The sequence below is a fragment of the Carcharodon carcharias genome, chromosome 20 (genome assembly GCF_017639515.1).
Source record: "Carcharodon carcharias isolate sCarCar2 chromosome 20, sCarCar2.pri, whole genome shotgun sequence".
Classification (NCBI taxonomy): domain Eukaryota; kingdom Metazoa; phylum Chordata; class Chondrichthyes; order Lamniformes; family Lamnidae; genus Carcharodon; species Carcharodon carcharias.
In genome coordinates this window covers 24,531,777-24,543,976 of record NC_054486.1, presented here as the reverse complement: position 1 = coordinate 24,543,976, position 12,200 = coordinate 24,531,777, and the positions used below count along the sequence as shown (strand labels likewise).

Here is a 12,200-nt window from a genome sequence, read left to right as displayed (position 1 = left end):
ATGAAGCACTTTTAAAGCATAGCCACCATAGTAATGCAGGAAATATGGCAACCAATTTGCACGCAGCAAGCTCCCAGAAGATAATGACCAGATTTTGTGATGTTGATTAAGAGGTAAATATTGGCAAGAGACCGGAGATAATTCTCCTGCTCTTCTTCAAAATAGTGCCATAGGATATTTCACATCCACTTGAAAGGGTAGAGGAGACGTTGGTTTAATATCTCATTTAAAGGACAGCACAGCACTCCCTCCATACTGCACCGGGCTGTCAGCTTTGACATTTTGGGGGGCTCAAGTCCCCAGAGTGGGATTTGAGCCCAGAATCTTTTAACTCAGGCATAAGAGGGCTACCAACTGAGCCACAGCTGACATGATGTATGAAAATGCTCAGAGATGGCCTTGTCTATGTATGAGACCGCGCCCCCCCCCCACCCCATGAGAATGGAGAGGTCCTGCAAGAAAGCCTTGATGATCTTGTGTTGCCAAGCTCCAGGTACAGATTAATGCAAGGAGCTGTGGGGACATGACCTCTGTTCATTACTGATTGATGGATGGGAAATCATGGTGGGGGCGGTGGGGGGTGCGGGGTGAGCGGGGAGGGGGCAGGTAAGCTTGCAGCATCCTCACATGCACTGTCAGGGGGCACGACACCCCATTGAGTCCACACATTCACTGAAAAACAATGATCTTTCTGTCTTGCTAAATTGCTGAAACGCAACTTGATAATAAGGTCCGTTTTACAGCACTGCTAATATGGTTGATTCTAATCGAGAATTCATTCATGCTTTGCTTCTTAGGGCTCTTGGTCATGGTGCTTTTGGTGAAGTGTATGAGGGTCACGTGGTTGGAATTAGTGGAGAGTCTGTCCCTTTACAAGTGGCAATCAAGGTTAGTAATGGACTTATCCAAAATTTGTTGTTCTGTTATATATCACTCACGAATGTCCTCCAGTTATAAGAGTGGACAGTTAGGTTTCCCCAGTGGACTGTGGATTGCAAACAAACTGACTTATAAACTCTTGCATGGCCACTATCCATGAAGGGAAGATCATAATCCTATCAACTGTACGACTACCAGTCATGGCACCTGTCATGGTGATGACCGAAGGGTATTAACCTACTAATTGTGCCATAGTCAAGGAAAGATGCTAACTCTACCATCCCTCTCATAGTCAAGGAAAGGGTGTAACTATAATTGTCATAGGGAGCATCAAATCAGTGACATGGCTTTATAGAAGACAGAGAGTCGGGATAAGGAGGGCATTTCTGGGATGACAACCTGTAACTAGTGGAGTTCCACAGGGATCAGTACTGGGGCCTCAATTATTCACAATATATATTAATGACTTGGATGAGGGAAGTGAATGTACTATCACCAAGTTTGCAGATGACACGAAAGTAGGTGGAAGGTAAGTGGTGAGGATGACACAAAGAGTCTACAGAGTGATATAGACAGGTTAAGTGAGTGGGCAAAAACATGGCAGATGGAATATAATGTGGGAAAATGTGAGATTATGCACTTTGGCAGGAAGAATAGAGGAGATGACTTTTATTTAAATGGAGAAAGGCTGCAGAAAGCTGCAACACAGAGGGATTTGGGAGTCCTCATGCATGAACCCCAAAAAGCTAGCATACAAGTTCAACAGGTATTAGGGAAGGCAAATGGAATGTTGGCCTTTATTTCAAAGGGATAGAGTATAAAGCTATATAAGGCACTAGTTAAACCACACCTAGAATACTGTGAACAATTTTGGTCTCCTTATCTAAGGAAAGATATACTGGCATTGGAGGCAGTCCAGAGAAGGTTCACTAGGTTAATCCCAGGAATGGAGGGATTTTCTTATGAGGAGTGATCCCTCTCGTTGCCTCGGCGGAGGTGGAGACAACCTGCTCATCTTTTTGGCTATGTGGCAGTGAGGACCTTGGAGGTTGGCTTTGTCAGCAGGGTTCCATTGGAGGCCTCACAGCGACTGTGTTGCCTGCATCTCTGCAGGGGCAGCCATCATTAATGGGCCCTTGATCACAGAAGCTCCCTCAGGCAGAGTGGCTGAAGAAGCCGAAGATGTTGAGTTTCCTTCAATCCAATTGGAACTCTTAATCCTCATCTATAGCATCCTTCATATGCTCTCCCACTGGTTGGAAATAATCTGCTGCTGGGATGGAGCTAGCATCAAGCCAGAATTGGGCCACCTACAAGAGTGTCCTGTTCAGGGTCCTTAGCTCCTCATGTACTCCGCAGAATTAGACGCTCAGGGTCTGCACTGACTGGTCCAGGCTCTGAACAGACTGATCCAGGTTACAGAGAGAGCCATGCACCCTGTGCAGGACATTACGCTGCTCCAGCATGTGCTCCAGGTGCTGTTGCATGTGCCTCCCCATGAGGTTGGTCACTTTCTCATTGGAGGAGCTCATGCTTTCAAATCTCCAAGCCATGATTGCACTCATCTGCACCCTCGACTCCTCCATTCACAGCGCATAAGTTCTCAATGCCTCAGGGAACTCTGCCAAATTGTCACATCTACGTTGCTGCAGCTCCAGATAATGAACCCCAAATTATGACTCCTGATGCCCTTGTTCACTGCCCCACGGATCATCGCTGCATCTGTGCCCCCCGCCACCACCACTCCAAGGGGGAATGCCCACAGATACCTCTGCCTCAAACACCTTCTCCTGAACACAAGTGCTGTGCTCCTTACCCATTGTCACCAACTGGATCCATCGATGTTTATGTATCTGCCTTGATGCCTGGTGAGTTAGCCTGGTGTGATGCTGCTTTCTTAGATGCATTTCCTGCCGCTTGGTGTCCAAGGCTCTTGTCAGCTCCTGGGGGTGGGCCACAACTCTGGGACCAGTGTGAGACACAAGAGAAGCTTATGAGAGAAAGGCAGGGAGGCCCTCATCCCCATGGAGGCCCTCTTGATCATAATGGGGGACATTTTATGGCCCAACGGTTTGAGTATGTCTTTACTGTCGCTTACCGCTTGCACCAAGGTGTCCAAGTCCCGGCCACTGACAGCTGGTGGGTCCCGGTTCTCCCGGCTGCTTCCTGGCTCCAAAATTCTGGCATTGAAGTAGATGAAGTACATGCGTGTGATGCACGGTGACATAATAGCGAGGGAATGGTGTTTTCTGCTCTGAATACCAGTGTTGAGTTCACCATGTATAGATGTGGTGACCTCACTAATGCTGTGCAAGTGCAAGCATGCACAACATGCATTAACACTGCAGAAAGATTCTAAGGGCCAGAGGGTCTTGAGGGGCACACATGCCTTGGGGCGAAGTAAGGTTAGGAATAGCCAGGGGATTGCTCAGCGTTTGCCCTCCTCTGTTGAGGCTGTAGAAGGAGGGGTGGTGTGCATGGCTGCAGAATTGAGCTCTGCATATGGGCAGCTGCCCCAGAGCTGCGTTGCTCTGCACACTTGCCAATCGTGCTAAGACCTGCTTTATTCACTTGACAGAATGCAGCCATTTGCAGGGAAGTGCAGAGAAAGACTGGGCTGGCAGACTTCTCAGAGCTGGGTCTTCGCAGGTAGCAAATCATGAGAGCAATGGTTCACCCAGTGGGCTGGGAGTTTACTGAGGGCTCCTTCAGGCTGGGCCAACTTTCACAGGGGTAACAAAATAGTAGCCAGCAATGACATCAACAATGACACTAAGTGCTCAATGGTTAAAGTTCAGCCAACCGCTCCAGCACATTTTTCTAATTTTTGCGGCACCAAGATGGCGAGGAGGTTGGGCCTTTTCTCGGTCCCAAGGTAGGTTTGAGCCACCTCTGAGTCCGACTCTGCTCCCGCTGCTGACTGCTCCTCCCTGCTGGAGCAGGAGGTAGCAGGCCTGACCACAGCTCATCTCTGCTTCCCCACCATGAAAATAGTGTCCGCAGGCACTGCCACATAGGAGGCGGGATCGTGACATTGTGAAATCTCCGGACTCACGATTCCCACCTCAAACGTGAAAGTCCGGCTCGTATGATTTCTTAAACGCTGATATATTTCTGCATCCCTTTAGTGAAATATTCATATCAGTTTGCTACCATTACAGACCCTTCCAGAAATCTGCTCCGAACAAGATGAAATGGATTTCTTGATGGAGGCTTTGATTATCAGGTAATAGTGTCGGTTCTTCTCTATTGTCCTCTGATCCCTTGACAGTCACTTCTCAACATCTGAATGGGTTACTGACAACAGATCAGAAATATCCGTCATGGGTAACAGGGATGGAAAGGTAAGTTCAAGGGGTGTTGGTTAGATAATCAAGCCTATAGTACCCATCTCCAGCCTCAGCTCACATCTAGTCAGATAACATACTGTGAGTGCAGCCTGAACTTATCCTAGAGTCTTCACATAATAAGCTTCCCTCTTAATCTTCCCTTCCTCTTTCAAGCTACAGACCTTCAATCCACCCCCCAATTTTATTTTATTCTTTAACTTGAGTTATCCCCATTTTTACTGCTGCTCTTTCTGTCTTGGCAAAGATCCATCATTTTGGATCTTGGACCTTAACCAGCTTTGCACATGCTCTTTATTTTGAGTCTTGGACCATCACGAGACTGACTGGCCTGGCCAAGCCTGCTGCAGAGGACTAACAAACTGGCCTCCAGCAGCATCACAGTGATGTATTTATTTGTGCAGCTGAAGGCCCAAGATGAACAGAAGCCCTAAGATAAAAGCAAAAAACTGCGGATGCTGGAAATCCAAAACACAAATAAAAATACCTGGAAAAACTCAGCAGGTCTGGCAGCATTTGCGGAGAGGAACACAGTTAATGTTTCGAGTCTGTATGACTCTTCAACAGATCTCTTCTGTTGAAGAGTCATAAGGACTTGAAACATTAACTGTGTTTCTCTCCGCAGATGCTGCCAGACCTGCTGAGTTTTTCCAGGTATTTTTATTTTTGTTATGAACAGAAGCCCCTTGGATATAAAACAACGCAGTCTGTTAATTTGTGCAAAGCAGTGAGATGGATGGAAACTTTCATCCAACCAGTCAGCTGGAGGGAAATGCATCCTTAATTGTTGTAAATATGAATGGTTTGGAGATAAAGGAGAATGCACTGGCTGGAAAAATGGTCAGTCTAGTCAACGTGGTGATCACATTAAAAACATTATATTCCAGATTTTAAATATCCTGATTATTAAAATGACCAGCGTTTCTAGAAGGTGGCTCACCACCACCTTCCCAAGGGCAATTTGGGATGGGCAATGAAAATGCTGGTCTAGCCAGCGACGCCCATGTCTCGTGAAAAGAATTTTAAAAAATTGCACAGTGTCAGTGTTCACAATCAACATTCTGGCCTGGAAATCTTTAACTATTAATAACATTACTGTGGAGTTATAAATGCCAACACAGAAAATTAACAGGGGCTGAGCAAAAGCTTCAAAAAAGCTGACTCAATAGAGGTTCTAAATATAGACCCAGGCCATGCAAAGACAAAGAGTTAGGCTCAGAGTGCAGTGACAGAAGTTTATCATAACCCACATTTCAAATATACCCACCATCTCATTATTTCTATTGCATTATACAAAAACACAGTTAGTACAAAGTTACTGGTGAGTGCTAGAGGCTGGAGGATTATTTTCTTTAGCTGTCCCCCAACAGGGCTTTTCCATTTTGCGACATCTGATTTGGTGCCATGTATTTACATTTGGGAACCTATTATAATTCTTAGTGAGAATATCAGTATAGATTTTTTGAATTAAGTAAAATGCATCCACATGCAAACCCAACTTCGTTGCATTTCCAGAACTCAACATTCCATGAGAATTGGATTCATAGAAATTAGTGTAAAAAGAAGCCATTTGCCAATTATGTCTGTGCTGCCTCTTTGAAATAGCTATCCAATTATTCCCATTCTCCTGCTCTTTCCCCATAGTCCTTCTCATCTCCCCTTTTCACCAATTACTTTAAACCTGTGTCCTCAAGTAACCGATCCTTCTGCAGTGGAAACATATAGGCAGGGATTTGTTAAACAGAATTGTTTTGAGGAGTTCATCAATGTTTTATACAGAAACAATCCATGCAAAAATAACAAATTTAATCTAGATGAGAATCCAGTGAAGGTGAAATACTTTTCCCCTATTATTCCAAGATTCCAACAATGTTAGATATTTTGCTTATCACTATCGATGTATCTTTATTGCTCAGAACTTTTTGTATTTTGACTGTTTGCTTTTTCCCTGTTGTTTTTTAAACAGCAAGTTTAACCATCAGAACATTGTCCAATGTATTGGTGTGAGTCTCCAAGCTTTGCCTCGATTTATCCTTCTAGAGCTCATGACTGGAGGGGACATGAAGACTTTCCTCCGCGAAAACAGGCCAAAAGCTGTAAGCACAAACGCGAACACTTGTCATATTTTTCGTGTGGTGCCCCACAAATAGCAAAGAGGCAGAGCCCAGATTAGGTCCAGGCATAAACAACAGATAGAGAGATACAATGTAGGCGGCTAATATCTACACACAGTGAATCAACATTCCCTCATGGGAAACACTCCATTAAAGCCAACATGCCAACCACTTTCAACCAAATAATAAGCCTGCACATTAAGATTAAATGGGTTGTCTGTATATACTCAGCAGCAATGCATCAGATGTCATAGGGACATAGGTCATCCAACTTCTTGAGACCACCCCACCATTCAACTAGATCATGACTGATCTGTACCTCAACTCCATTCACTACACCTTAGCTCGATATCCCTTAATATCCTGAACCAGCAAAAGACCCGTGATCTCAGTCTTGAAAGATCCAATTGTCAAAGCGTTCACAACCCTGTTGGGGGTGAGAATTCCAGATACCCACTACTCTTGTGTGGAAAGATGTTTTCTTCCTGAATGACCCAACCCTAATTTTAAGATTATGGCCTCTCACTCTTGACTCCCCTCACAAAAATTAATGGCATTTTATTCATTATATATTTGAGTGATAACAGTTTGATGGTGAATCTCAAGATGGGTTAAGGTCTTGATATTAATGGAGAGGAGGGAAGGCTGCATGGGAGACAAAAATGTTTCAGAAAACCTGCTAATTCTGGGGACACTATGGTTCTGCTGATCTTAACGCTGGGGGAAGCAGGTGATTGGGAATGGGGGAGGGTGAAGGCTTCTTTGAGATGCCTGGGTGGGGGGGGGGGGGTGGCGATGGAGCACTCCTGGAATACTGAACGAGGCACACTTGCTTTTGGGAACCTTCAGCTCCCATCAGGATCATCTACTGGAAATCCCACAGCTCAGTCACCACCCCCCCCCCCCCATCACTTCCTTTCACATTTACTTTGTGGTGCCAATGATGTCATCAGGCCGTGACAATGTTAATTTAGTCCCTCTAGTTTTTTGAGGGAACCTCGTCCTGATCTGATTCCTGCATCTTAAAATTTATTGGGTCAGGAATGGATTTGGGTCAGGGTACATTTGCCCATTCCTTTATATTTTAACCCCTGCCTGACCCTCTCTCACTCATCGTGGGGAGAGGTTGGGGCTTTAAAATGGAAGCATAGAGCGGCTGGTAGAATACAGTTCTACCAAAGACCCTAGTTTAGTGCAGTTCAGCTCTTAAAACAAAATGCCTACTACGACACGGTGAGCACAGAACTTTGCACGCTGAAATGTTGCTCTTGCCACCACATTTGTTCTCTCTTTACAGAAGGCAGATACTAAAGCTTTCTATCAAAACCATGGCCTCGAACAACAAATTATTTTACCTTAACAAAAACAAAGATACCTGGAAAAACTCAGCAGGTCTGACAGCATCTGCAGAGAGGAACACAGTTAGTGTTTCATTTCCATATGACTCTTCAACAGAACTAAGGAAAAATAGATGAGGTGAAATATAAGCTGGTTTAAGGGGGGGCGGTGGGACAAGTAGAGCTGCATAGAGGGCCAGTGATAGGTGGAGATAACCAAAAGATGTCATAGACAAAAGGACAAAGAGGTGTTGAAGCTGGAGATATTATCTAACGAATGTGATAAAAAAGGTACAGATAGTGGGGGTGGGGTGGGGTGGGGTGGGGGGATGGGATCGAAATAGGCTAAAAGGCAAAGATAAAACAATGGATGGAAATACATTTAAAAATAATGGAAATAGGTGGGAAAAGAAAAATCTATATAAATTATTAGAAAAAAGGGGGATCGGAAAGGGGGTGGGAATGTTCTAAACTGTCCGTGCCCCCAGTTTCATTTAATCCATCCATTGTTTTATCTCTACCTTTTAGCCTATTTCGATCCCTTCCCCCCACCCCACCCCCACTAGGGCTATCTGTACCTTGCTCATCCTGCTTTCTACCCTTAATGTCACCTATTAGCACATTTCTTACCTAACATCACCGTCAACACCTCTTTGTCCTTTTGTCTATGACATCTTTTGGTTATCTCCACCTATCACTGGCCCTCTATCCAGCTCTACTTGTCCCACCCCCCTTAAACCAGCTTATATTTCACCTCTTTTCTATTTTCCTTAGTTCTGTTGAAGAATCATACGGACTCGAAACGTTAACTGTGTTCCTCTCCGCAGATGCTGTCAGACCTGCTGAGTTTTTCCAGGTATTTTTGTTTTTGTTTTGGATTTCCATCATCCGCAGTTTTTTGCTTTTATCTTAATTATTTTACCTTATTTGATTTGCATGAATAAGCAGTATTTACTTTCCACAGAAAGGACCACGAATTTCTTATCCACTTTGTTTGGTGGTAAAACAACATATAGATATGGAGCAGTAGCATTAGGAGACTTTAATTACTCTAATGTAGACTGGGAAGAACAGGATGTTAAGGGTTGGGAAGGATTGGAATTTGTGTGATGTGCACAGCATAACTTTCTCGATCAATATATCTCTAGTTCAATAAGGAAGGAAACAGTGTTGGATCTGGTCCTGGGAAATAGAGCCATGCAAGTAGAATGTGTTACAGTAGGATATCATCTAGCCAACAGCGACCACAATGTAATGCCATTTAAATTATGGAAAGAGTTCAGAAAATATCAAAGATAAAAATGCTCAACTGGGGAAAGGCTAATTCCATTTATTCAATGATAACACGGGTAGATTGGGAAAGGGTAATTTCAGAGCACAGCAATAATGGAGCAATGGAAAGATAGTTCAGGTACAAACTAGGCATATTCCTTTGAAGGTTAAAGGTAGAAAATCCAAAGTTAACGTACTTTGGATGACAAGGGGAATAAGTTAAAATAAAACTGAAAAAAGAGGCTTATGAAAAATTGGGAAGAGTATAAAAAGCACAGGGGGGAAGTGAAAAAGTTAATATGCAAGGTAAAGAGAGGTTACAAGAATAGATTATAACATATAAATGTAAGTGTTGGGAAAAGGTTTATTCGGGAAAGGTTCAGCTTACTTTGGATGTTCTGCAATTGTCTCCACTGAAGAAAGGGATAATGTGAAGATTACACTAAAGGAGGGAAGGGAAGTTATGGACAAGATAATAGAGAATGCAACTAAAAAGATAATCATTACTGAAAATGGGCAAGTCACCTGGTCCAGATGGAACCTACCCTAGTTTGCTGAAAGAAATACAGGTAGAAATAGCAGAGGCTTCGGTTACAATCTTTCAGTCCTCATTGGAGTAGTACACTGGTGTAGTGCCAGAGGACTGGAGGGTTGCTAATGTTGTACTGATATTCAAGAAAGGGCAAGGGAATCAACCAAGAAACTACAGGCCAGTCAGCCTAACATTGGTTATTGGAAAGTTATTAGAAACCATTGTCACGGACAAAATAGACTTTCATTTCAAAGGGCATGGATTAATCAAGGAGAGCCAGCATGGGCTTGTTAAAGGTAAATGGTGTCTGAATAACTCGCCTGAATTCTTTGATGAGGCAACAAAAAAGATTGGTCAAGGTAGTGCAGTAGATGTATCTATGGACTTTCCAAAGGCATTCGACAAAGTGCTACACAAGAGGCTTATTAAGAAGATGGAAGCCCATGTAATTAGGGAAAAGTGGAGGCAGGGATACAAATTGGCTCAGTGACAGGGAACAAAGGGTGGTCATGGATGAATGTCTTTTGGACTGGAGGTGGTTTGCAGTGCTGTTCCCCAAGGATTATTTTTGGATCCATTACATTTTTATAAACGATCCAGACAGAGGTTAGTGAGCAGCATTATAAAGTTTGCAGATGATTCTGTTATGATCCCAGCTGATGTTACTACTGGATAGGCCAGATCTCCGGTTGGAACATGGTTTGATAGATCCTAACTTTTATTTTTTGTTTAGAAACTTGGAGGGCGGCTACTGAACAGAGTCATAAGAATCAGATGATGAACTTTTAATAAACACTTATTAAACAAGAAAAGATTAACTATATTACAATACTCTTTCATCCACAATTAAACCTTTACAGATATATACAGATTTGTAAGGATAACATAAGTTACAAATGTTTACACTGTAAGTACACAGTCCATGTAAACCAATAGGTGACCTGTGGTCAGGCACACCACACCCTGAAACCAAGTGACAGATGTCACCCCAAACAGATGCTATGGGTCTCTCATCAATTCCCCTCAGACGCTTGTCACCACCTTGAGACAACCTGTCTTATTGAACTCTGTCTTTCACACAAGGGTTTCTAATCTCCACTCTCGAAGAACCCACTTTGAAATCTTCTCCCAGACAACATTCCTTTCGGATGCCTCTTACAATGGTCCACCTCCAGGGTTTCGAACTCTCCTTCCGTTGTTCCTCTCCCCTGGATCACCACATGCATTCAAGCTTTGCCTTCCATGCACTCTCTCTCAGATACTCAGCTGTGCCAACAGAGCACCACTGCTTCACATGCCCATAGTAAGAAGTCACTAACCTTTAGATGTCTCCTTGGATCTTCTGGCTTCTCACAAGCCTATTTTGCTTTAAGTCAGCATCCCGCAGCTTTCTCCCTTTAAGCTTGGGACCTTCCTCTCTACTCCTTGCTTTCACTTCCACGGAACAGAACATTTTCCAGATTCCTGTTCTTTTCCTTTGACAAGAAGGTCTTCTTGGGACCCCTCCTTTCTGTCTCACTTCTTCGCTTTGGGACCTTTTGGTTCTTTTAGGAAACCTGCTCTCTCTGCAGTTCCCTCTGCTGCGTCCAGTTTCTCCTGGCACCTACTTCCAAATGCACTAAAAAACCTGCTGTTCTGCTTCTCCCTGTCTCTCTGTGTGTGTGGCCTCCTGTTGCTAGGCAACAGCCCAGTTTTTCTACCTTGTGTTTATTTTAACTTCCCTTCAAGAGTCGGAAAGCCTCATTAAAATGCAGGCGTCTTATAAAGTTAAACCAAAACTCAAGTTTCCCCTTTCTTAACACACAAGTACAGAAATACAACTTAAACTTAAATGTATACCTCATTCCTAACACACACAGAAATACACATATAAATTACTTAGGCCAGAACTTTGACGTCAGCATGTGGAAGTGGGCCTTTCACGTTGACTTGTAAAATGACGCGTGGTGATGTCGGGTGTAAGTCCCAACGTCACCGCGCGTCATTCAGACCTTTTGTTCTGCAGGTGCGCGCTGGAGGCAGCTGCATGCCCGTCGAACTGTCAAAGGCCTATTAAGGCCATTAATAAACCAATTAAAGTAATTATCAATTCTGCCCATCCAACCTTAAGGTTGGCAGGCAGGGCAAAGAGCCGAAGCAGCCTTCGCCTTTTTCAGGAACCTCATCCAAATAATTTTTGCACAATTCATTAACATGTCCCAGCTCATGTGACACTGTCACATGACGGGACATGTGTAAATAATTTCTTTGTTTCTTTATTCAAAAATTTCACTCTGTACTTAATTTTGCTGAGGCAGCTCCGTGCCACAGGGAGATTTCTGGGCTCTCTCATGTGCATGCGAAAGAGTGCAGGCTCCGACTCTCTCTCTTTCTCCCTGAATGCTGTGCGTCACGCTGGGCGGGCCTTAATTGGCCCACTCACGTAAAATGGCGGCATGGAGCCGCTCCTGACCAGCCCACCTGACATGAGGAGAATTCTCCCTTTAAACTATCTCTAGTTCCTAACAATACACAACTTGCCAAAGTAGTAGATAGTGTTGAGGATGGTCATGGGCTTCAAGGTAACATGGATGGTGAAATGGGTAGAGGCATGGCAGATGGAGTTCAATGTGAAGTGTGAAGTGAAGCCTTTTGAGGGAAAGACTGTACAATATAAATGGCATGATTTTGAAAAGTATAGATGAGCAGAGACCTTGGTGTCCATGTCCACAAATCTTTA

At 43.9% G+C, this 12,200-nt stretch overlaps 1 protein-coding gene across 7 annotated transcripts in view; it reads left to right on the top strand.

The window, feature by feature from the left end:
- Positions 1-12,200, top strand: part of ltk (leukocyte receptor tyrosine kinase) — a 223,944-nt gene that overhangs the window by 194,833 nt on the left and 16,911 nt on the right. For all 7 annotated transcript variants that reach the window (XM_041214429.1, XM_041214427.1, XM_041214431.1 and 4 more), the window contains 3 exons: positions 798-888; positions 4,041-4,105; positions 6,193-6,322. In XM_041214429.1, coding sequence (XP_041070363.1) covers positions 798-888; positions 4,041-4,105; positions 6,193-6,322 — 286 coding nt within the window. The remainder of the gene's footprint in view (positions 1-797; positions 889-4,040; positions 4,106-6,192; positions 6,323-12,200) is intronic.